Genomic DNA, 27123 nt, shown 5'->3' on the forward strand with positions numbered 1-27123 from the left:
TTGTGTATGCATGCGATTGCAAATGGACTTTTTTTTACTTACAAAATTCCTGGCTCATATAGTTTTTGTCCCTGGCTCTTAGCCTTTGGATCAACTTTATAAGGATTGGGCAATGGAATTCCCCTTACTGGGAGTAAGGATGTAATTTAGTCAGTAATTTAATTTAAAAATGGAATGAGTGCCTCTTACAAGATAAGTGGTACATCTCATTCACGTGAACAGGGAGCTCGCTTGGGACTCAATTATCTAAAACTAGTAGGATTGTGGTAAATAGGTTAATAAGTGTAAGTGAAGAACAGCGCGTCCTGGCAATAGGTAGGTATCGCAGAACCCAGGGCAAATGTACATCCACATTAAGAAACACAATTTATCTTTACAACCAACAAATTCCTCCACGAGCACCTGCTACAAACTAAAAGCAGCAGGAAGAATAAAACGTCAGCTGCATTTGTTAAACCCCAAATGCTGCCTGCTAGAACTATCACTTCCCAAAACTTAACGCCACCCGTGCACGAATCTTATGCCGATACACCCGGCTGTGGCAATACTGATTACTGAATGACCTTCTAGCATACCAATACAACGTGATTTGGCAAAGTCTCCCTCCCGGTGCAGTTTGCTCACATCCACGGAAGATGTACAATAAATTCATTTTTCTTCTGTCACTATTCAAGTCTGCCGCCTCCTCCTGCTCCTCATTGTGCTGTCACATGGTACAGTGATGTAACGCTTCGGCCCGGTCACATGATCGTTATGTCACAAACTGGCATTTCACGTTCTAGAAAGGTAATATAATCTGCTGCAGTACCCAATATAGAGACGGTAGAAAATCTAAGTAAGCATAATATACAGTCATCATTAGAGGTAACTAATTGATTAAATTATGATACTACTATCGAATACAAATAATAACATTGGTATTTATTCGGACACAGGTTAAGATTAATGATTATGTTTAATTACAATATAAACAAATTAAAGTCTAAATTGAGTTTTCTCTGTATTGTCAACAGTACTGCTATTCTCTCTAACTATGGATTGTAGCAACGAACAATAGCAATGGTTCTTAATCTGTGATATCAGATCAGGGTGTGTAATAGGACCTGGAGTAATGTCAAAGATATCTCTTTTTTTAATGTTGTTTCTAATATTCTAAATGATGCTTAAACTATTACAATTGAATACTATCCAGTTGTGAATTTCTATTTTTTGACTTAAAAAGGGTTAAAAATTATTATAATGTAATAATTGTAATTCATATTTATTGCATATTAGTTTATTTCTGGAATGTTAAAAAAGTACCTAACATGGCAAAGTGTACCCTTTCAAGCAGGTGTTTTACAGTGCAAAAGTAATAATATGTGAAAAAGGATTTTTGCAACTTACTTATTATAAATGCATCCTAATCTGTATTCACTAAAACAAATCTGTATTGGCAGAACCACAAACTAATATTGGTATATAAAATCATTATTAAAACCTCTGCTTATATTCAGATAACTGAAAGCCTTGAATATTCCTATGAAAAAACATTCCAGTGAGAGAAAATGGAATGTATGGATGAAATTAAAGAAGATAAAAACAGCCTCCAGTTACTGGGTAAATTATATGTTGAAAATGTGAAGTATCAGTAAACTGAAAATTTGTTTTCATTCTGCTCTACCACACACCACCACCTACCCTTTTATACATTACATACCTCTCCCTTTTCTGACCAGGTTGTATATGGATTCCATGAGAACTGTTACCCACTAGCAAGAGGAACCCTGTCTCTTGCTGGTTCTCTGAGCTCTGACTGATCAGGCTGTAATGCCCGCTATACTTACCTGAAAACAAATAGGAAAACTAAAACCCATAATTACTAATCCTTCATTTGTTAGATCTGAACTGCCTGGTATCTAGGGCCTGCTGAGACCCGTAGTGCACTTGTAAAAAAAAAAAAAAAAAAAAAAAAAAAGGAAAATAAACACATAACACATTGTGTAGAAAGTTCTCACCTAAATGCTTGTGGGAACTCTCCTCTTTCTTCCTGCTTGGTAAACCGTTTTGAAAAAACAAACAGGTAAATTAATCCAAAGATATCTTTTTTGCTTTTTGAATATACAGAGTAGGTATATTAAAATAAACAATTGTCAAGTGACGTATACCCAATTAGATATTACTGAGTGGCCCCCAGTAATATCGGATTGGGCATACGTCGCTTGACAAATGGGGGCCTCACAGTACCCCTAGCCCAGGGGCCTACATTGTCTTAATCCAGCCCGGACCATACTCAAACACTTTAGGCATGCCAGGGCTTAATTTCCCACAACCACCTCCCAAGATATGTTTGGGAAGAGCCCAAGTGCTATCTGTTTACTTCTGGACGGGAGAGAGGGGCACGGGCCTGATTCCCCTAATGGATTCAGCCCAATGGTGAACAGGTTTAAGGCTTGTTGACTTTATGTTGGGGGCTCCCCTACTGCAGGTTTACCTGATATAGTGTCACCAGCCGAGCTTGTCATAGCCTAGTACTATTAGTGTTTTTTTCATGGAAACCCCCTCTTGTTTGTCCCTACCAGCCTAGGCTGTGAGTGCTGGTTTTGATAAAAATTTGGAGATGTGGGGAAGGGGAGCTGATGCTGCTTTGTTTTAAATTGTCTCTTTTTTCTTTTTTTAACGCTACAAACATCCGTGGTGATGATGATGATCATCATCATCAGCATGGATGTTTGCACCAGCCCTCAGACACCCTCAACAGAAAAACCTACTGACAGGCATATCTGCATGTTCCTACAGGCCTGCATTTGACCGTATTTGCGGGAACGCACGCTGTTCAGCCTCTCCAGGTGCAGGGAGGCTCAAGGATTAGATGCAAACAACTGTATTTGCACATATATCTGTGTCCTCTTTGTGAGCAGGCGCAGTGCTAATTTGCGCAATTTATGCTATGCAAACGTGTGTAACTTCAGCTCAGCATGATGCTTTAATTGTTTTATTAATATATGTTACGCACTGCTTATGCTAGTGACTTTTTAAATATGTATCCTTGCATCAATATAAAGGGTTTATCTGGAATTTCAAGTAAAGATTGAAAAGCAAAACAGCGCTCCTGTATTTTTCTAATTAATTATGCTTAACTGTATTATACCATAAATTAATTATTAATCAATTCAGTACCACATAAATAACATGCTAATCAATCCAAATATATAACAATGTCTAAACTGTTCATATATAACTTTGATTTGAGAAAAAAAGATTTACACATATTGTGTTAATTTCAGTTCATACTGAAAATAATTATGCAATTAACCTGATGGTTAAGGTCATAGTTGCATAGTTGTAGAAAATATTAGGTAAACAAAGAAGACACACAAATAACTGTATAAAAATATGTTATTAAAAAAATCCAAACACAAATTACAATCAATCAAAACATACCAATATAGAAAGTAAGACAATTAATAAATACACGATCTACAAGGCAATCAAGTTTAAAAAATAAATAACAGCAAAACAGAAATACATCCTATAGTACTAAAAGAAAAGAACCTTCTGTACAGAGACAAGCACCAACCCTAAAACAAAGTGATTCATAAAAATGCACTTATTCAAAATAACAGTGAGTCAAATGATCCACAGGCATGCCTTCTGTCTGGGTTTGTTACTTCTAATTAAACATTAATTTGAATAGAGAGATACAGTACTTTACAACACATTCATGATTAATGTATATTTTAAATAATGGTGAAAACTGAAATCCATCCTTTGGTCTCCTTTTATCTGATATGGAAATGCCACAAGTCCCTTTCCTCTTTGGGGGTAGATTGCACCCTACATTTACATAGAAAGTTTTAAAAAGATGTTATCATCATCATCTTCAGCTTCATCCTCACCCTCATCAGTGTGTAAGTCATCATCACAGACTATCAATTCATCGTCGCTTGAATCCGCCATTAGAGAACAGTCAGTGCTTGGATGTCTTGGATGGTGAAGGCCTTCCTCGTGGAAGATGTAGTTCATTTTTATAAACCTCATTTTCTCCACATTTTCTGGAAGTAACCTTCTACGGCGATCACTGACTAAGTTCCCTGCTGGGCTGAACACTCGTTCAGAGTACACACTGGAGGGTGGGCAGCTTAAGAATTGCAAAGCAAGTTTGTACATGGGTTTCCAAATGGCCTGCTTTTCTTCCCAGTAAGGAAAGGGACTGTCTGACATTTCCATATCAACTACCTCTTGAAAGTAATCCTCCACCATCCTTTGCAAGTTTATACTCGTATTGGATGGAGTTATGGGCAAAGTGACACATTTTTTTGAAAAATCCTTCAAACTAGCCCAGATGTTAAATTATTCTGGTCTGCCCCCTGCGTCTTCCCTGCTTCTTTTTGGGAAATGTAATTTTTTACAAGCAGCAGCAGCTTGAGAAAGTGAAGGAGGACACGTCGTCAAGCCGAGGCCCAGTTCAGCGGACAACTTGCTGAGCAATAGCTCCTTGCAAAAGTTCACATCTCGTTCATTTACAAGTAAAGACTCAATGTAGGTCTTAAACCTTGGATCAAGCACAGTGGCCAAAACGTACTGATCCGAGTTCAAGATCTTAACAACTCGAGGATCATTGTGAAGCGAATGAAGTACTTGATCGACAAGGCCAACATACTTTGCTCAATTGCTTGCTTTCAGCTCCTCCTTCATTTTCTCAAGCTGCTTTTCCAATAGTCTAATTAAAGGAATGACTTGGCTCAAACTAGCAGAGTCTGCACTCACCTCACACGTCACAACTTCAAATGGTTTCAGCACCTTGCACAGCACTGAAAGGATTCTCCACTGTGCAAGAGAGAAATACATCCCCCCTCCTTTCCCAATATCATGGCTTGTGCAATATGCTTGGATGGCTTTGCGCTGTTCCTCCATCCTCTGAAGCATTTACAGGGTGGAATTCCACCTAGTTACCACCTCTTGCTTAAGTTGGTGGCAGGGCAAGTTAAACTGCTCTTGGAGCTGCTGTAATCTCCTACATGCTGTGGCTGAATGCCTGAAATGGCCTGAAATTTTACGGGCCACCGAAAGCATCTCCTGCACCTCATGGTTATTTCGTAGGAAGCTCTGCACCACCAAGTTGATGGTGTGAGCAAAACAGGGAATGTGTTGGAAATCACCCAGCTGTAATGCTCGCACTATTTTGTTGGCGTTATCAGAAATGACATACCCTGGGGAGAGTCCAAGTGGTATAAGCCATGCATCAATCACATATCTCAGTTTGCGTAACAAATTGTCAGCTGTATGCCTGTTAGTGAAGCCGGTGATACAAAGAGTGGCCTGCCTGTGACAAATGTTACGTAGTGGTGTACATGCTGCTGCTGTTCCTGCTGGTGAAGGTGAATGACCAACCCAGTGGGCTGTCACAGTCATATAGTCTTTGGTTTGGCCACTTCCACTTGTCCACATATCTGTGGTTAAGTGGACAGTGGGCAGAATGGTATTTTTCAGCGCAATCTCTACATTTTTACGCACTTTTTGGTATAGTTGTGGAATTGCTTTACGGGAGAAATGGTGTCGCGATGGAATTCTGTAACGCGGACACAAAACCTCAATTAACTGTGAAAAACCAGCTGCGTTTATTGTGGAGATTGGACGCAGATCTAACATTGCAGCCATGGCGTCTGGTGACTGCTGTCATATTTGCTTCCTCTAGCAATTGATTGTTTCACAGTTAATTGCTGAAATGTAGGACTGCACTTTTTCTTGACCTGCCTCTGGGCTGACGATTCACCCCCAGCAGCAGCAGCAACAGCAGTGGGACTAACGCTTTCTTCAGAGGAATCAATAATAGTGCAGGAGTCATCCAACCTTAATAAGTGGGATGCCGGGCTAACTCCGAGCGCTACTGAGGATATTGATGAGGATGGTGTGGTGGGTGTATTTTGTAGCCGTCGGGATGTCGGTGAGCGGAGGGTCTTAGCTGATGATGGAGTGCTTGTACTTTTTTGGGAAGAACTTTCAGCTTTTCCCAACACTTTGCCATGACCTCTCGTTAATTGACGTAACATAGACGAGGTTCCAAGATGGTTAAGGTCCCTCCCTCGACTGACTGTGGCTTGACATACACTACAAATGGCTATACAATTGTTGTCTGGATTTGGGTAGAAATAATTCCACACATAAGAAGTGGATTTTTTGGTTTTATGCCCAGGCATGACAATGGCCTTTTTCTTGTCACGTGCCAGAACTGCTGCCACTGGTGCAGGACTTACACAAACAACCTCATCCTCATCAACATCCTCATTAGCGCCCTCGTCGCCTACACAAATCTCCCCCTCATCCTCTTCTAATTCCAAAGTGGCATCCTCAATTTGTGTATCACCGGCTACACTCGGGCTATTAAGGCACACATCAGCAGAATGCTCACGATTAGACATCCCACTGTTGGATGGACTCTCCACAGAGATTGGTGTCATTTGTGAATCAGAGCAAACTGTCACTCACCGGACAGTTAGTGCCTCTGGTCTGGTACGTGGCTCTCTCTCATTCCTGCCGGCGCCTGTCCTAAGCCGTGGCCGTCCGCCATCTTGACTGGATTGCGCATGTGCAGGACTCTTGAACTTAAAACCTTGCTTTTAATCCTATTGGTGAATCAATCACCACTCACTATTTAAGGCACCTGTGTCCTTAGTATCGTTTCCTGTTCTTGGTTCTCATTCCCTTGAGACTCCTAGGTGTTTCCTGTGTTCTGCTCGTGTGATCGGTTTTGCTGTGGACAAGTCCTCTCTGCTCATCCGTGGTAAACTTCCCCGCTACAGACTACCTCTACTCCGCTGCATGCCTACACCTGGACAAGCCTTATCTGCTCTTCTGTGGTAAACGTACCCGCTATAGACTGCTTGCCATTCCGCTGCAAACCTGCACCTGGACAAGCCTGCTCTGCTCATCAGTGGTAACGTACCCGCCACAGACTATTCGCTATTCAGCTGCTTGCCTGCATTTGGACAAGTCTCCCTTGCTCATCAGTGGTATACTTGCCGTTACAGACTACCCGCTATTCCGCCACCTACCTGCACCTGGACAAGTCTTCCCCTCACCGCAGTGGTACAACTTGCTATCCGCAGACCACTGACGCTCCCGCTACCTACCTGCACCTGGACAAGTCTTCCCATCACCGCAGTGGTACAACTTGCTATCCGCAGACCACTGACGCTCCCGCTACCTACCTGCACCTGGACAACTCTTCCCATCACAGCAGTGGTACAACTTGCTATCCGCAGACCACTGACTCTCCCCGCTACCCTCCTGCACTGGCACGAGTCTTCACTGCACATCAGTTGTTATACCTACTTCCGCATTATAGTTGCAAGTCGCTGACTCTCCTGCTGCATAGCTGCAAGTCGCTGACTCTCCTGCCGCATAGCTGCAAGTCGCTGACTCTCCTACTGCATAGCTGCAAGTCGCTGACTCTCCATTGACATTCCTTATCCTAAGTTGTTGTACTGTTCCAACCATTCACCATACTGCCCAGAGGATCGCTGTGATAAACTCCGCCCCTCTGGTAAGCATAATCACACCTGGTGAATCCTGGGTAGAAACTCCTAGTGCCCGTGACACAAACATTATCCTCTAATGCCTTACTGTTATCTTGCAGCTCGGCTTTGACGCGTAACAGTAGTTGTGCACCAATTGTAGGCTCGGTAACTTTTTGGGATCTGCCACTAATAGCCAAAGGTGAAGGCCTCATTCTCTCTTTGCCACTGCGTGTGTAGAATGGCATGTTGGCAATTTTTTTTTATCGGCACTTAACTTTTGCTGAGTAACACTTCTTTTCCGCTTCCAACACAGTAAAACAAATATTTTGTTTTGGTTTTTTGGACTGATTTCGAAACACAGTGTAGTTTGACATCGCCTTGCCCAGATGACGTTCTGGGAACACTAACATCAGGACTGGTGACAGAACCTGGTTGCTCATTCTGCTCATATGTGGACTGCTTTGAATCCATTCTCAGCCCAAAGCACTTGTAGTGCTAAAAATTATTTGATAAGATACTGCTGACAGATAGTAATTTTGACAGCCAGAAATATTTATGCACAATTATGGGGGACACCCCAAAAGCACTGTGGAGTGCTAAAAATTATTTGGTAAGATACTGCTGACAGATAGTAATTTTGACAGCCAGAAATATTTATGCACAATTATGGGGGACACCCCAAAAGCACTGGGGAGTGCTAAAAATTATTTGGTAGATACTGCTGACAGATATTAATTTTGACAGCCAGAAATATTTATGCACAATTATGGGGGACACCCCAAAAGCACTGTGGAGTGCTAAAAATTATTTGGTAAGATACTGCTGACAGATAGTAATTTTGACAGCCAGAAATATTTATGCACAATTAAGGGGGACACCCTAAAAGCACTGTGGAGTGCTAAAAATTATTTGGTAAGATACTGCTGACAGATAGTAATTTTGACAGCCAGAAATATTTGTGCACAATTATGGGGGACACCCCAAAAGCTCTGTGGAGTTCTAAAAATTATTTGGTAGATACTGCTGACAGATATTAATTTTGACAGCCAGAAATATTTATGCACAATTATGGGGGACACCCCAAAAGCACTGTGGAGTGCTAAAAATTATTTGGTAAGATACTGCTGACAGATAGTAATTTTGACAGCCAGAAATATTTATGCACAATTAAGGGGGACACCCTAAAAGCACTGTGGAGTGCTAAAAATTATTTGGTAAGATACTGCTGACAGATAGTAATTTTGACAGCCAGAAATATTTGTGCACAATTATGGGGGACACCCCAAAAGCTCTGTGGAGTTCTAAAAATTATTTGGTAAGATACTGCTGACAGATAGTAATTTTGACAGCCAGAAATATTTAGGCAAAATAATGGGGGACACCCAAAAAGCACTTTGAGTGCCAAATATTGACAAAAAAAACCAACTCCTCTATCCTCCTCTCTTCTCTAGCGATTTTTGTTAGCACAATTGGATTCAGAATATTGTATTCTCTGTCCCTGCTCTAATCAGCCTGTGACTACACCCTGCTTTCTCCCTCTGTCAAATGGCGATGGATTGCTGTGGAGGCAGGTATTTATAATCTTCAAGTATCGCGAGAACCGAGATCCGACGACGTCACAATGACTTTCGGCCTCTATTTGGATTCCGAACGGGCGGGAGAGTATCGAGCCTACTCGGCTCTTCTCGGTACTCGGATACCCAAAGTTCGGGTGGGTTCGGTTCTCGGGGAAACGAGCCCGCCCATCTCTACTCATTATAGACATTATAATGCTATTCTAGCTACTTGAAACTGTACTCTGTATTAAAAACAGGGATTGTTCGGGTGTCCAGTTTAAGTTAAAGTCTTCCCCTTCTGGCTACTACACTAAATATATATATATATATATATATATATATATATATATATATATATATTCCAATTCAATCTGAATTTAACATGATCATTGATATGCTTTTTTCAACTGGGTTGAGTCTTACTTTAATTAATGGTTTTTTTTTTCAAAATTCGGTTTTGTGACAAAACCCTTCTTGTATATCATGAGCCATCACTTCTTTTTTTTTTTTTTTTTGTTTCAACTATTGTAATAGCATTTTATGTGGATGAGATCCCGCGTGTAGATGGCAGAATATAATTGTTTGTGCCAGTTAACCCATACTGTTTGTTGTAATTTCAGATTAAATTCATGTTTATATTTACTATAGGTCTGGCCAGAAGGGGAAGACTTTGGCATGAGTCGGTCAGCTAAACATGTATTGCAAAATGTGGAGCTAACATTCTCCATTTTTAATACAGAGTACAGCTTGACATAGCTAGAATAGCATTAATAATGTCTTTTGGTGAGTGCAGAGGATAAATGTAATTTTTTACACAGTGTGGTCACACCCTATAGCACTCCAATTTGGTGCAGAGCACAATACTTTTTAGTAAGTAGATATTTCATTATTTAAAATTCCATTGCATTCAGACTTTTTTGTTCATTATTGGTAATTACAGGTATTTGTCTATATTATATTTTATATAAACAATATCAAACTACATTTCACTATACAATTTCTTAGACAGTTATTCAAGCATTCTCAGTTCATAGATTCAAAAGAGATATAATAATATAGGGAATGTAAAGAGTAGCAAACAATACAGATATTGCAACAGTTTTAGCATATAACAGTAAAGTACAACAATTAGCTTGTGCTGAAAAGGATAGCTTGACTCGCAAACTAGCCGCAAGTTTATTATAAAGATTTAATGTTCTAATTAGGTGAAGTACAAACAAATTGAGAGCAATCATTCAACTGCCAAATTGAAAGACTGTTATTACTCTAGTTAAAACTCTAACAGCCATTTCGTAGACTAACTGTTTCCAAACAAGCAAACCCGAGTGTGTGTGTGTGTGTGTGATTACCCATCACCACAACAAATATAAGATACTGCACACATTTACTGTAACATAGCAACTAAACAGATTGTAGTTGTCATCTTTGAAGTGTAGTTTAGATAATGAAAGCAAATAGCTTACTGGCTCCAAAAGATTCCAGCACACTTTTAAGCACCATAGAGGTAGCCCTGACAAATTATACAATTTTATACAAATTATACAAATCTAGTTGGATTGTAAAAATTGCTTCCCCATGATATATTTGTATTAACATACTTTTTTCCTACTAATTGCATGGCAACTGTCAAGTTAAACAGTATTTTCACAGTGCATCCAAACACACTGTTGAGAGTGAGAGTGTTTGATGGGCTGCTGTACTGTATAATATACATTCTACTGTTAATGTGAGAAAAAGTGCATCCTCTTATATTATTATTATTATTATTATTATTATTATTATTTATTATTATCTGTTGGTTTAGTATATTTAATGTGATTTATGCCTCTTTAGTATATTATGATATTTAGTACATTTGTGACAGCCTTCATTTGGCGATGACATATAAATAGTTTGCAATATTGTACTGAGCCAGCTCAGTAGCAGTAAGCAGGGTCGAATTATTGAACCACAAAACATTCCTTCTGCCTAACAAGTTAAAACTACTATAGTAAACGTTGTGCTCAATAATATCCTTTAATATTAACACTTTCCATTTTCCAATAGACTGGGAAATAGAAGATATTGTGACCGATTGCAACCTTGAAGATGAGCCTTCCAATTTCACCACTGATATAGGTCCAGGCACTCCTGAGGAGTCCAATATTTTAAGAAAGTTCACAAACAGCTGCAGTTCAGAAGAACAAATGGAGAAATCATCTACTCCTAATGAAAAACACAAGCTTGATGAATCCACTCCAATGCCCTATACATGCACTAAATCAGAACGTTTTGCTTATGGTTCACATCTAGTGATGCGAAAGAGAGCTAATCAAGGAGACAAACATTTCAATTGTAGTACTTGTGGAAAAGCTTTTGCTCGTAGCTCTAACCTTGTAATGCATCAGATCATACACACTGGTGAGAAACCATACTCATGTAGTATATGTGAGAAAAGTTTTACTCATAGTTCACATCTAGTTAGACATAAAAGAGTTCATACAGGAGCAAAACCATATATCTGCACAGATTGCGGGAAAAGCTTCAACCAAACGTCTAATCTGGTAACACACCAAAGAACCCATACCGGAGAGCGTCCATTTTCATGCACTGAATGTGGAAAAAGTTTTACTGACTATTCTGCTCTTGTTAGGCATGTGAGAGTTCACACAGGTGAAAAACCGTATTCCTGCACAACATGTGGGAAAGGATTTTCAGATCGCTCTAATCTTATTGTTCATCAGAGGACACACACCGGAGAGAGACCCTATGTGTGTATTGAATGTGGAAAAGGTTTTACTGATAGCTCTTCTCTTGCAAAGCACAAGAGAACCCATGATGCAAAGAAGCTATATATATGCTCTAAATGTGGGAGGAGCTTCCTTGACTATTCATCTCTGCTTAAACATCAGAAAACTGAAAAAGCAACAGACCCTTCTAAGTTATAGTATATATCATGGCTTTAAACTTTGATTCAGTTTAGGAACAGAATAGGATATAATGCAAAAATGTGGAATGAACTACCTGCTACTTCCTCCTGTTCCTTTCAGCATATGAATTTAAATAAGTTGTATTTTGTTTTTATTTATTTGCTGTTAAATGGTTTACCAAAAACATAAAATGACAAACGTCCATTCTCTGAATTGTTTTAGTCAGTTATATAAAGAAAGATTAGGTTGTCCTCTTTTTAAGAATGGTGTTAAAATTAAATTAAATCCTTTTGACAAAAATGAACAATCAGGTAATTGCTCAAAGCCCTGGCTTTGTGTGAGGCTTGAAGTTTGGGAAAACAACACGCCTCCCTCCTGGTGGTGTTTGAGTAAAGTGCAATAAAATAAATATCCCACAGTCTATAGAATTTATTGCCAACTAGCCTCCCTAGTGCTTGGAGAGAATACTACAATCTTCTAGCCGTCAATAAAATAAATATCCTATTGTCTATAGATTTTATTGGCAACTAGCCTCCCTAGTTCTTGGAGAGAATAGTACAATCTGCTAAACTTCATCCTATTGCTGGGGACTAAGGGCCTGAGTCCCTTAAGGAGAGCAAAGCAAAAAAAGGAGTAACTTTGCTCCTTGGCAAAACCATATTGCATTGGAGGGGGAGGTAAATTTAAAATGTGGGGACATTTATAGTTGGGGTAGGAAATGTCCTAGATCAACTTTACATTTCAGTGTAAAAATAAAGTGTGACAGGATGGACTGCCTATGTCACCCTGTTTTTTGCTGCTGGGAACCGACTGGGCTTACTTTGCCACCGTTCCCTTTCTTTATCCCAAATGCGCCCTCTAACCACAGTAGGAGGGGCTTAAGCTGCTACCACCACTGGACTCCTCAATGGCATCCAGAACCGCGTACCTTCTGGGTAACTGTCGCTGCTAGTGTACCCCGTTGCTGGTGTAACTGGGCTGGTACCCCTGACCCCTTCCTATGGATCAGGGTAGGTGTGGATGGATCCCTCCTGGCCTATCACACTGGCCAGAGCTGCTGGGTAGCGGGCAGAGCGGTTGTACCGAAAAGCTGGGTCCAAACCTCAGAACAGCCAGGAAGAGATTAGAGTTGGGTCTAATCTGTAGGTCACTGGAATTTCAGCATGGAAGAAGTCAAGCAAGTGATGTTTATTTAGCTCCAGTAGTCCTAACAAGGACCGTTCACACTGGTTGAAGGTACTAGTGATCAAGAGGTCAGAAGAAAACAATAATGATACATTTCAGTGTACAAGGGCTCTCTTTTTATACAGTTTTAGATACTAGTCTTGGCAGGGGGTAAGCCAGCCTCCTGATCAGATGGCTCTGCGCAGACTGCAATGTTTCATTCAAAGATTAACATCAGGATGTGAAATGTTCTTTAAACATGGATTTTAAATGCATTTTATACTTACCAAATTTTGCAGTAATCTGTGATATCCTAAATCACATTCATCAGAGATTTCCTTTCACTTTAACCAAGATACAGGTAACGACTCCCTGCCGTGCCTTCAGGCCAGAGCAGGCACTTGACACTTCACATAAAAAAAACAGACTCCCTCCCCACATATGCCTAATTCGGGTTTCCTCTAGAAAGGTTAAAACAAAAAATGAATTTCCTCCCCTGGTCTCAGAAATAAAGACTTTTTCTATACCAAGATAAACACAATATAAAAAATAAGTACATTTGCAATTATATAAATAAGCGCCCTGCATTATTTCCTTTAAATAAATAAATTTATACCATAAGTTATTTATAAGTGATCCAGCCACATAAGTATGTGAAGTATTTGTGTGCTACATGACAAAAAAGTCAGTATTTTCACATATAATTGATAGCTTATTTGTACACTGAAATTTAAAGTTGATATGTATGTGTTACATGAAAAAACAGTCAGTATTTAACTTATGTGCAAAACAGAACACTCATTTGCACCCCTTGCAATGTAGCATGGTTTTGTCCAGGAGACTGAAATAAGGATCCTCTTCATTTAAGATCCTTAATGAATCAGGCCCTAGGTCTTTGCAATTACAGCCATGGAGCCAGACATATGATGAAAACATTAAACTGTTTATTGCAGAGAAAATACAGTCCAGGTGAAGCAATGTGAACACAGACCAGCGTCTTCAGCGCTTAAATTTAAAGCAGCACTGCCTTGTAACAGCGCCGCTTTAAATTTAAGCGCTGAAGACGCTGAACTCGCCGGAGTTGAAGAATCCGGAGGTTCATACATTTACCCCCAGGTCAGTGAATAAACATATCCAGGTATTGCAGATTAGTAGAAATAATACACATATCCAGTTACGATTAAGAGAAGATACAGGCGAGTGGTTAATGCTTTACAAAGAAGTAGGAACTGGCTAAACAAGAATATCCACAGGAACAGAGAAAGCAAGGCAGTAATTCAAGGTAATAAACATAAACAGGCTGTCACGGGCACTAGGAGTCTTTACCCAGGGATCACCAGGTGATAAGCTTACCAGAGCAGTATAGGTGGTAATATGGTACTCTGGTAGCGGGGTGATCACGGAACAGGAGACAGCAGATGATAGAGATGCTCGGGAAAGTCTATGACTAGCAGCACTGGTAATATATATGTAGTAATACACGAGGAACTGAATGGACAAAGGACACGTGAGGGTAGTCAGTGGTCTGCGGTAGCAAGTTGTACCACTGCTATAGTGAGGAGGAATGTCCAACAGAAACGAGAAGGTGATGAGAGTCAGCGGTCTGCGTTTAGCAAGTTGTACCGCTGTCTGGGTGAAGGAATGGGATCCAGGTGAAGGTATCCGGGAAGTCAGTGGTCTGCGTTAGCAAGTTGTACCACTGCTATGTGAGAGGACACTGGAACAGGTGACACTGGAAACAGGAATCAGTGGTCTGCCTCTAGCAAGTTGTACCACTGATTATATATGTGAGGAGGAGCACGGGGAGAGACTGCAATACAGAGGATACACGGGCACCTTGAACTTGATCCACAATGACATGCACAATATAGTAATGACTGAATAGCACTGCAATAATACAAAGTCATAGAAACTAACCGGGCAAAAGATAACACAGTCAATTTTGGCAAAAGTCTCAGCGGATAGTAAGCTCCAGAGGAGAACAACTTAGTCCAGCAAGATATGCAATACGCCAGCACAGTCAATGAGAAGTATGCATACCGTGGTTAAGGAGCAGGCTGTCAGACAGGAGTGCAGAGATACCTGAACGGCTGGAGGCCGGCAGGATGCGAAGTCCCTGGAGGGTGAAGCGGTAATCAAGTAGGTGCAGCGCACAGGTAAGTAGACCAGCAGGGGAACAAATACTCAGGAAGCAGTAGTATGTAGAACTGGACTCCTGGAGGACCCTGAAGAGTAGCGATGGTCTAGACGAGATGAAAGCAGTGAGGCGCAGATCCGATGCAGACTGGCGAGTAAAGACCAGCAGGAACACTGAGAAGCACGGAGAGCGGATCAGCTGCTGCAGACACGAGTAGAACTGAGGAGTAGCAGCCAGCAGGACTCTGCAGGTACACGGAGGTAGCGGATAGCAACCAGCAGGTGCAGCCACGATGAAACACGGGAGAGTAGAGCTGAGCTGGAACTGTTGAGCACGGAGAGCAGCGGATAGGAATCAGTTGTAGCAGTCTCGAGGAAACACGGGAGAGTTGAGATGAGCCGAAGACTGTAGCGCACGGAGGCATCAGATAGGAATCAGCTAACAGTCACGATGAAACACAGGAGAGTTGAAGTGGTCTGAAGACTGTAGTGCACGGAGGCAGCGGATAGGAATCAGCTAACAGTCACGATGAAACACAGCAGAGTTGAAGTGGTCTGAAGACTGTAGTGCACGGAGGCAGCGGATAGGAATCAGCTAACAGTCACGATGAAACACAGGAGAGTTGAAGTGGTCTGGAAACTACAGGAGTAGAAGTGGTCTGGAAACCACAGGAATCAGCAGCGCTGAATACACGAGGAAACACAGGAACACCTTCAGAGGCTCATGGGGAATGAGACTCCAAGATCAGGCAACGAGGTATGGACAGCAGGTGCTTTAAATAGGGAGTGTTGCCTGATCAGCCAATTAAGTTAAAGGAACAGGTACTGAAGGTTTTGAAAGGGCTGCGCATGCGCAGACCCTCAGGATGGTGGACGGCCACGGTTCCTAATCACACGGGAAGAAGCACTCACAGTCTGGTGAGTGACACAGGCTCAGGAACATTAAGCAAAGGATCCTGGGAGAGGCAGGCACATATAGAACACACTCAGGTGTGGATGATTAACTAGCTGTGCTAGTTAACCTCTGGTAGTGGGAAAAGGCAGAACAGCAGCAGCACTGGTGGTTCAGAGGTACTGCAGGGTAACATAAACAATAGAGTCCAAAATAGTTCCAGAGGCAGGAACTGCCAAGATGAAACAACCTACTGAGGAATGCTCCAGAAGACGCAAGGCAGATCATAAAATTATCCCTCCCTGTGACTGGATCACTATTAAATAACTTTTGGTAAAAATTTATTTTAAGCAAATAGCGCAGGGCAATTATTTATGTAATTGCATGTGCACTTATTTTCTGATATTGAGTATATTGTGAGATAGGAAATCTTTATTTCTGAGACCAGGGGAAGAAATTTGTCTCTTGTTTAACCTTGCTATAGGATATGCCTATTTCTGATGTATATATCTGATACAATGAGCCTTTGTTTACAAAGCCTCTTGTGTATTGTGATGTGGGAAACTAGCTTGTTTTTGTTTTTTGTTGTTCTGTGTGAATATGTATTCCGAACGGTCTGATGAAAGGCCACACGTTTGATGTGTGAAGGTCCAACATTGAAGGCAGGAACTTTTAATTAAGACTGGCTCCTGGATTCTCTGCATCTGAAAACCAGGTGTAGGACATCACAGCATTTCTAGAATTTCATAGATAAGTGTAAATTTTGTTAGCCTTGAAATGAATGTAAATCTATGTTTTGGGAAGCAGTGTACTTCCTGATTCTAAAAAATAGACTATTTCTGAACTGTATAAAAGATGAGCTGTGTGAGCATGTAAGTGTTCTTCTGATTTCAACATCTGACTTGATCACTGGTACCTCAAACCAGTGTGAGCAAATAAACCATCTTGCTTCAAAAACCTGCTTGGAAATATCTTCAATATTGCTGTATTCCTGTGATCGACAGATTAGACCCTAAATCTAATCCGTTCTCCGGCTGTCTCTAAGGTTTGGACCCAAGCGTTTTCAGTACCACCGCTCTGCCTGCTACACAGCAGCCCTGGTCAATGTGATAGGCCAGGGGGGGATCCATTCACAGCAACCCGGATCCATAGTAAGAGGTCCGGAGTACCAGCCCAGGTACACCAGCAACGAGATACACTAGCAACGTCATTTACCCAGAAGAAACCCGGTACTGGATGCCGGTAAGGAGTCCAGTGGTTGCAGTTCATGTAAGCCCCTCCTACTGTGGCAAGAGGGCGCATTGGGGATAAAGATAGGGAACGGTGGCAAAGTAAGCCCAGCTGGTTCCCAGCAACAACAGATAGGGTGGCATAGGCGGTCCATCTTGTCACACTCCCCTTATAGGACAGGATTCCAGACGTCCATAAAAAGTTCCTTTAAAGCTTTTTTCTTCTGGGATTTTCTTGGAGATACAATTGAGCCCTTCTCCAATGGAGTGCAGACAAAGCCCAATTCTTTGAAAGCACAAGAAGAATTGTCAAGTTCATCCACAAAGTCTCTACAAACATCAAACTCAGAGTCTGAGTCCCAATTTAGAGCCGGAACAGGACTTTGATTTATGACAAGTTGGTGATATGCCCATGAAGCCAGCAACCAAGGTTTGTTGTGATTGATGTAGACGGGGAACAGGTTTTTCCTTATTGTTCATTTTGTTTTTTGAAGATATAGATCGACCAATGGAAGCAACATGCATAGATGATTTGTGAATAAGGGTAGGAGCTGAAACAGAGACTGGAATGGAAACAGAAGAACTATGACCAGGAGATTTGCCTGTAGATGGAGAGTACTTCTGACAAACGACATTAATAAAGCTCATGGTATTATGGATAATGAGGTCATTGGAATGGAATAAGGAGAAGGCCCAAGTTTGTGGCTCCCCTCTGAAACACATGAAAATTGAACCCACTTGGTTAAATTGGCTAACTGTCAGGCGCCGTCCCCACTGTTCTTCTATTGATGATAGTTCTTGCTGGGGGCATCCTGCTGCTAAGCAACCGGCATGCAGCATCCCCGGCTGTCTTCGCGCCATCGGGCGCATGCGCACTGACATGTCCCATTGCCAGGCTTCCTTGTTTCGGTGGTCAGCGTGTCTGACCACCCCTCCTCCTCCTGTCACAGCTTGGCTACCTTTATTTAAATCCTGCTCTGGCATAATTAGGGTGCCAGAGTATCAGTTCTCCTGTTTTCCAGCATTATTGTATGTTTCTGCTCCTGTTTTGGTTCTGACCTGGCTTCCCCTGACTTCTCTTCTGGATTGTGCCTGTTTGCCTCTGTTGTGGCCCGGCTTGTCGACCATTCTTCTGGATTCCACTATTAGTCCTATCTTTGTGACCTTGGTCTGTCTGACTACTCTGTGGATCTTCCTTCGGTACCGCATGCTTCTGTTTGGTTTTTGACCCGCACCGTTCTGGCCACTCTCAATCACTTCTCTGGTAACTGTCTAGGAGGACCGCGACCTGCGTACCTTATGCAGCTAAGCCCAAACCTCCATGCGGTGTTCCCTGGTGAATACCAGGGGTACGTTAGACTCCACACCTCAGGGTTCAGGGGTGCTAATACCAGTTAGTGGTTTCTGAGCATCTTTTAGTCCACAGCACTCTACGAAGCCTGACAATATACTCTGGCCATGTCAGACGGTACTGGGGAACCCTCTGCCCGTGACCTCCTCCACCTGGCTCAACGTGTGAAACAACAGGAGATTAATCAGGCAAAGGAATTTGTGCATACCTGCTCCTGAGAAATATGATGGCAATCCCAAGACTTTCTAAACCAATGCTCTATCCAGTTCAAACTTGCCCCTGGAGAATTTTTCTTCAAAGAGAGCTAAAGTGGCTTACATAATTTTGCCTTCTTACCGGGCAGGCTCTGGCCTCGGCCTCCCCTCTATGGGAACGTGATGATGCTTCTCTCCGTAATCCTTCAGTTTTCATTGAAAATGTTCGCTGAGTCTTTGATGAGCCTTGTCGTGTTTCATCTGCTGTCTCAAGTCTTCTTGCCCTCCGGCAGGGGTCGCTCTCAGCTGGGCAGTATGCCGTCCAATTCCGGACATTAGCTTCTGTGCTAAAGTGGAACAATGAGGCTTTGGTTGCCACCTTCTGGCAAGGACTTTCTGACAAGATTTAAGATGTCCTAGCCTCTCGTGACCGTCCTCCTAATTTGTTTGATCTAATTTCTCTTAGTATCTGTCACGGTCACTAGAGTTCTTGACCCAGTGCTCTGCTAGTTGTTATTACTACTGTCGGCGCGGAGTCTAACGCAGTGACTGGTCTTATCCAGGGACTCCCGCAAGAGGGTTTGGGTTTCGCTGCGTCACTGCGCAGGTCACGCTCCTCAAGAGAGTGCAGCAGAGCAACGGTGTACAGCTAATATATCCTAGACAATAGTAGCAATGTGAAGATACTCAGGGGAGTGTATGGGGAAATAATGAGACATAAACTATAGGAAGAACAAACAAAGGTAATGTTATCCCATATAAGCTAAAGCGAGAGAATCCAATGAGAGAGATATAACACTATTATGGCAATCGGCCAGAGGTTGATAAATACTGATAGAATGAAAGATGGTCAACAGATAAGAGGTAACAGTCACTACAGCCTACAGCAGGAGACAAGTTTACCACGGATGTGGCTAAGAAGTATCCCGCCAACAGGTGAGAAGCAGCAGTCACTACAACATATAGCGGGAGGCAGGTTTACCACGGATGTGGCTAAGAAGTATCTGGCCAACAGGTGAGAAGCAGCAGTCACTACAGCATATAGTGGGAGGCAGGTTTACCATGGATTTGGCTAAGAAGTATCCGGCCAACAGGTGAGAAGCAGCGGTCACTACAGCATATAGTGGGAGGCAGGTTTACCACGGATGTGGCTAAAAAGTATCCGGCCAACAGGCGAGAAGCAATCAAAAACCAGTGCAATGAAGCTGGAACGCAGAGTAACGGCAACCACAGGAACAGAGTACACAGCTGACACGAGAAGGTGAGAATCAAGATCATACAATTAAGGAGGGGTAAGGGATGCCTTATATAGGGAAAAAGCTAATGGATAGCCAATACCAATAAAGGAAAGGTTATAAAGAGCCCTACTGATCTGCACATGCGCAGAAGCACAGTCAAGATGGTGCACAGGCGCCGGCAGAGGGACAACTGGCCCAACTCTAGGTCTAGAAGTCCGGTGAGTGACAGTATCAAGGCGGACATTCATTAGCAGGAACGTTCCGTGGAGAGGGACCAAAGCTGACGCCTTTCCTCCCGATTGGCTCCTCGCTTTCAGTCTCCTTTTTCTCCGGTTGAGGAACCCATGCAGATAGAACGCTCCTGTCTTTCCCAGGATGAACGGGAACGCCGTATAAAGAACCATCTTTGTCTTTACTGCGGAGACGCCAGTCACCTGTTGTCTGCCTGCACCAAGAGACGGGGAAACACCACCTCCTAGGCGATAAGAGGTGGGTCGTCCTAGGATCCAGTTCCCACACCCCCTGTCCCCTCAAGAATGCCAACTTTTTGATGCCAGTCACCCTCAATAAGTTGGATGGTTCTCTTGTATGTTCCACCTTTGTGGATTCTGGATCTGCAGGGAACTTCATATCCGCTACTCTTGTGTCTAGACTCCATATTCCGTTTGATTCGTTGACGCAACCTCTGGTACTGACAGTGGATGGCAATCTCATCAGCAACGGTTCCATCACCTGCATCACTAGTCCAGTTCAGTTGCAGGTAGGGGTTCTTCATCACGAGTGGATTAAGTTCCTGATTATTCCGCAATCTGTGAATTCCATCATCTTGGGTTTACCCTGGCTGAGGACGCATTCTCCTCAATTTGATTGGCACCAAGCCCAGGTCACATTCTGGGGGGTCCTTCCTGCTTTCAATGCTGTCTTTCCAAGATTCCTCGTATGGTGGTTCAGTTGACCTGCCTTTTGCTTTCTCCCCAAGTGACACTCCCTGAACCATACTTGGATTTCCTTGATGTGTTTAGCAAGTCAGCTTCTGAGAAATTGCCTCCACACTGTCCATGGGACTGTCCCATTGAGCTCGTTCCTGGTAAAACCATTCCTAAAGGCAGGATGTATCGTTTATCCTTACCAGAGACTAAAACCATGTCCCAGTACATTTCTGAAAATCTTCAGCAGGGCTTCATTCGAAAAGTCTTCCTCTCCTGCAGGGGCTGGATTCTTTTTCGTCAAAAAGAAAGACAGCTACTTAAGACTCTGTATTGACTACCGCCGCCTGAATGCCATACTATCAACAATTGCTATCCACTCCCTCTTATTCCAGAGTTATTTGATTGCATCCGCGGAGCTCAAGTCTTCACCAAACTAGACCTCAGAGGAGCCTACAACCTGGTATGCATTCGTAGAGGGGACAAGTGGAAGACGGCCTTCAGTACTCGTGATGGGCACTACGAGTACTTGGTAATGCCTTTTGGGCTCTGCAATGCCCCCGCTGTGTTTCAAGATTTTCAGAGACCTCCTTTATCAATCAGTAATTGTCTATCTCGATGACATTCTTATTCCAGACTTGCTCTCTCATCGCAGTCATGTTAAAGTGGTTCTCTTCCGTCTCCGGGCTCATTCCCTGTATTGCAAGCTTGATAAATGTCTTTTTGAACGTGCTCAAGTCCCCTTACTTGGCTACCTCGTCTTGGGGACCGGTCTGCAAATGGACCCTCTGAAGGTGCAATCCATCCTCAACTGGCCACAGCCCTGTGGTCTTAAAGCCACCCAGCGGTTCACCGGGTTTGCAAACTTCTACCATCAATTCATCAGAGGGTTCTCGTCCCTCATTGCTCCTATCACAGCCTTGACACGTAAGGGAACCTATTGCAAAGTTTGGCCTCAGGATGCTGTCTCTGCTTTCAAGTCCCCTAAGGATGCCTTTATTTCTGCCCCAGTACTCAAGCAACCTAACCAAGGGAGACTCTTTTTTCTGGAAGTAGACGCCTCATCTGTTGGGATAGGGGCTGTCTTATCTCAAAAATCCTCTTCTGGATACTTTGAACTAAGCAATAGGCACACAGCGTCCCCAGCCATCCTCGTGCCATCAGGCGCACTGACACGTCTAATTGCTATGCAACGGGACACTTCCTTGTTTCGATGGTCAGCGAGTCTGACCGCCCCTCTCCTCCTCCTATCACAGCTTGGCTGCCTGTATTTAAACCCTGCTCTGACATCACTAGGGTGCCAGAGTATCAGGTCTTCTGTTCTCCAGCATTATTGTATGTTTTTAAAACTTTCTATTTAAGTGTAGGGTGCAAGGGACTTTGGGGCATTTCCATATCACGTACCGTCTTGAAAGGCTGCTGTTTGGCCAATTTCTCATTAAAGGTAGGGTGTCATACACAGACTGACCCCAAATTGGCTTTGTCCATTTCTCTTAATATTGGACTGTCTATAACGGCTGAATTTTTGAGTATTTTCTACAAGTGGAGGGGGGCCTATAGAGACAGAATCCAAACTGTCTTTGTCAATTTCTATTAATATTGTACAGTCTATAACGGCTGAATTTTTGAGTATTTTCTACAAGTGGAGGGGGCCTATAGAGGCAGAAACCAAACTGCCTTTGTCCATTTCTTTACATATTTAACTATAAGTGTAGGGTGTAATATACACCCAAAGACGATGGCTGCATTGCCAATATGCATAGATTGAGAGGAAGACAATCTGGTTTGTGTGTAGAATTAATGATGACCTACCAGGAATTAAACTGTTTTTTGGATAAGTTATTAGCTTTACAATTACACTACTTATCCAAGAAACAGGTGGAGCACTAAATTTGGTTATTTTATGCCCAAAAACATTGATTTTTAAACAAAATAGCAAAACAAAACCAAACAAAACCAAAACACGCAATGGCGGTTTGGCAAAACCAAAACACGACGATTTTCTGATCGCTCCAGTATTATTGTTCATTATATAATACACACAGGAGAAAGACCCTATGGGTATATTGAGTGTGCAAAACGGTTTCACTGATAGGTCTTCTCGTGCTGAGCATAGGAGAACCCATGATGCACAGAATATATTATATATATATATGGACACACTATATGGACAAAAGTATTTGGCCACACCTGTTAATTATTCAATCAAGGTGTTTTAATCAGACCTGTTGCCAGAGGTGTATGAAATCAGGCACCTAGCCATGCAGGCTTCCTTTGCAAACATTTCTGATACAAAATGGGTCTTTCTGAAGAGCTCAGTGACTTCAAGCATAGTAATATGATAGGATGTTACCTGTCATGAAATCAGAGTCAGGATGGGCCTTGATGTCTGCTCAGGTGGATACTACCCCTAGAGAGGTGCAGTATCTAACGGAAGAGAGGTTTTCACCAGGGATCCCCGCAAGGGATAATGAGCTTAGGAGCTCTCTAACTGCAGGTCGTGGTCCTCTAGGGGGCTTTGAGAAAGACTAGATGGAGGATCAGGCAATAATGGTTGCAGTAAGGATGTGTCAGAATGCTGGATGCTGGTCCAACAGGTAAATGGAAATTCAGGAATATAGAATAGAGCAATAGGCTACAGGATGCTGATGCACCGGTGTCCTGATGAGCTACAAGTCCTGGAGCAGGATTAGCGGAGATGCACAACGATCTGCAGCGTAGCGACAATGTCTTGACTGCAGAGGTGATACAGGTATACACAGGAGAGCAATAGACTGCAGAGTGATGAAGCGCTGAGGTCCTGATGATCTGGAAGTCCTGGCACAGTGTGGGGAAAGGAGATGACTGCAAACTATAAAACATATACTTTTTCTAGCCCTCTGGTTCCCCCATATTTGTAAGTCATATTTAAGATTGTGTATATTCTTTTTTGAAAGTAGTTAAATAACTGCCAGCCTGTATTGTTAGCATGCAGACTAGTCGATTGTTTCAGTTTAGGCAAAAAGGATTATTGTCCACCAGTCCCGTATGAATGTACATCACACCAGGGGGTCCCTTTGTTTAGCAGGGGGTCTATGTGTGCTAGCATAGGAAAAGTGCTCTATGTTTAAATATAGAGAAAGGCATTGTGTATCCAAATGTAAGTGTATCTGGAGGGCAATCTTTCCTGTATACGCAAAATCTGCTGTATAACCACATAACAATACCTGTTCCTAATTAAATTAGGAGTGATTCAGCTGCTATCTCCTGGTCTGTATGTTTACCTGTGAAAAGGTAAACACAGGACCAATCAGGCCGGCCCTGAAATTGCTGATGAGAACACTTCTGGGTTTAAAAGACACCTAGGGAGGATAGCAAATTGGCATTCACTACAAAGTGATAGCTGAGGTCAGGCTGGCGTTGAGATATATTAATCTCTGCCCCTGACAGGAAAGGGACAATCGGTCCCTGGAGTACTGCGTTGCCCTGATCTACCTCTCCAGGTCTTGGGGAGCTGTGTGTCCGCCGAAAGCGGAGTGACAGTGACTTAGGGCCACTATGTTTGCTGGTAGTCTTAAAGAAGAGAGGCAGCAATCCCTGAAAGTAACAACGATACTGGTGAGGTATTTTTATTATACCCTGTATGTTGTCTATGCCAGACTGTAGTGATATTTGTTGCAAGTTATTATTATTTACATCTGTTGCTGCTGTTCTGTGCTACCATCTTGTTAAATAAACTTATTTGTGTTATTTTCGGATATTTGCCTGGGTGATGTTGAACCTTGGATAGGTACCAGGTAGGCCAGCTGTGCGGTCCAGAAGTTTACGTTAAACCCGGTATCCTCCCACACAGGATCAGAGGAGAGGTGCAACGATCTGCAGAGTAGCGGCAGTGACTTTACTGAAGAGGTGATACAGGTATACACAGGAGAACAATAGACTGCAGGGTGATGAAGCGCTGAGGTCCTGATGAGCTGGAAGCTCTGGAGCAGAATGAGATGAGAAGCGCATTAGTCCGCAGTGTAATTGCTGAATCCAGAGTACAACTAGGTGGAATCAATAAACAGGAGCCAGACGAGGAGACGTCGTAATACGTAAGGAGACCTGAAGATCTGGCAACCATAGTAAGGAGGAAGGTACTTTAAATAAACAGACTGATAGGTACTTAGCCAATCAAGTGAATGTGGGGAGTTTTGAAAAGACCAGGGGGTAAATGTATCAAGCTGAGAGTTTTCCGGCGGGTTTGAAAAGTGGAGATGTTGCCTATAGCAACCAATCAGATTCTAGATATCATTTTGTAGAATGTACTAAACAAATGATAGCTAGAATATGATTGAAACTTACTTCTCTCTGTTCCTGTTCCCGATCTCAGTCCTAGCTCTGTTATTCTAGGTGGCGGTGCTGCTGAGGTCATGTGACTTATGGGTGAGGAATTTGAATTCCCTTCTCCTATATCTAGCGTGATCTGACACACTGCCTGTGTCAGAGCAATAAGTTAGCACTTGGCGTCTGGCTCTCCTTGTGTATCTTGTGCTGCTTCTGGTATATGACCTTTGGCTTGTTAGACCTCTGCTTCTGGACCCGTGCTTCTGTGTATCCGACCCGGCTATCCTTATTGACTTTGTGCTGGCTGTGCTACTGTTTATCCGACCTGGCTATCCTTATTGACTACGTTGCTGCCCATGCTCCTATGTATCCAACTTGGCTATCCTTATTATCTACGCTGTTTCCTGTGTACCTGTGTATCCAACCCGGCTCTTCTCATTGACTACATCCTGAGTGTGGTGTTGTAACAAAACTTTCCTTGGATGTTCCCACGCTGGGTTCTCTGTGCCGCTCGTGGCATTTCTGGGCAACAGAGCTCGGGTCGCGCTGATTGGACAGTCATCTGTCACTCGTTCCAGCGTTGGTCTTGCAGTGTTGTGACCGGCTCTCCGATGCGATCACATGATCAGGTCTCTGGGACAGAAGTTTCAAACCTCCAATTTAAACCTTCACTGACAATTGCCTGGTGTTAATGCAACTAGTTTGCTTTGCCTCTGACTTACTGTTGTTCTCTGTTGTTACCTGTGTACCAGTATCGCCTGTCTGCCCAAGTCTGTGGAACATCCTAGTGTACTTCATTGTCTGAACTGTGTATCAGTATCGCGTGTCTGACCAAGTCTGTAGAACATCCTAGTGTCCTTTTCTGCCTGATATCCGTGTATCAGTTCCCGGCGTGTCTGACTACTCTCAGCATCACTTCGGTTCAGCTGTCCTCCGTTGGACTCCCTTCTACATTCTATCCAACAGCAGGTTCCTCAGTTCTCTCAAGACCTCTTCATGTGACTTGGACCTAGTATAACATCCTGACGCAATTCTGAGGGCCACGACCTGAGGGTTCCTGGCAGCAAAGTCCATCCCACCTTGCAGCGGTTTTTGGTGAGCCCTGGGGAATCCGTTAAGACTCCACGTCTTTGGTCTACCAGCGCTAACCATATTAATACAGGTACCCTAGTTGTAACAGGTGTATCCTCAGTGTATCTGACCCGGAGTTCCACTGTATGCGGCTTGGATCCTTATGAGTGTGCTGTGCTACTTCAGCTAACCAACCCTGCTCCACTGTGCCGTACTACACTACCTCTACAGAGTCTACTCTCCTTTAGCCTCAAGGATCTCTTACCTACTGTTAAGTGCGTATTGTCGCTAACCAATAACAATTGTCGAACCTCGGTTTGTGTTTCCAACGCACAAAGATTTATTCGCAAAAAGTAGTATAATATATTCCAGCGAAGTGATAATAAGTACAGCCGTTACTTATCGCAGGCGCTCTGGATCCAGTGTACAGTCATTCAATCCTCAAGTCTGGGGACAAGATGTCTGAACACTAGATGTGAAGCTGCTGCTTATATGCACACAGGAATACAGTAATACAATGGAGATGGTATAGCTTGCTTCTATTGGTCCAGGTTTCAGGAAGGTCCAAGGGGTTGTCAATCATTGGCTAGTTCATCCTAAAGAATCCAAAGGAGGGGGTCATCTCTCCAGGGGGTATGTTCTGCTCTTCCCGC

The 27123-nt window shown here is 42.8% G+C and overlaps 1 protein-coding gene and 1 long non-coding RNA gene across 5 annotated transcripts in view; both read left to right on the forward strand.

Annotated features, from left to right (window-relative positions):
* LOC142149693 (uncharacterized) overlaps positions 1–27123 on the forward strand; it is a 152415-nt gene that overhangs the window by 38702 nt on the left and 86590 nt on the right. The gene's annotated exons all lie outside the window — the stretch shown is intronic.
* Positions 648–12469, forward strand: LOC142149669 (uncharacterized). Of its 3 annotated transcripts, none has more exons than XM_075204992.1 (3): positions 648–786; positions 1497–1599; positions 11102–12469. In XM_075204992.1, the coding sequence occupies exons 2-3, from the start codon at positions 1548–1550 to the stop codon at positions 11980–11982; spliced, it is 933 nt and encodes a 310-aa protein (XP_075061093.1). In that variant the 5' UTR covers positions 648–786; positions 1497–1547; the 3' UTR covers positions 11983–12469. The 3 variants fall into 3 exon arrangements, with proteins under 3 accessions (XP_075061093.1, XP_075061085.1, XP_075061099.1); XM_075204984.1 differs by having other exon boundaries at positions 776–864; XM_075204998.1 differs by lacking the exon at positions 648–786 and adding an exon at positions 805–835.

Source organism: Mixophyes fleayi, chromosome 1 (genome assembly GCF_038048845.1).
Source record: "Mixophyes fleayi isolate aMixFle1 chromosome 1, aMixFle1.hap1, whole genome shotgun sequence".
In the NCBI taxonomy this organism is placed as follows: Eukaryota; Metazoa; Chordata; class Amphibia; order Anura; family Limnodynastidae; genus Mixophyes; species Mixophyes fleayi.

Coding starts and splice junctions, on each gene's coding strand:
- LOC142149669 (XM_075204992.1), top strand. CDS start 1,548: ATGGAATGTATGGATGAAATTAAAGAAGATAAAAACAGCCTCCAGTTA. Junction 1,600..11,101: donor AAACAGCCTCCAGTTACTGG/GTAAATTATATG, acceptor ATTTTCCAATAG/ACTGGGAAATAGAAGATATT.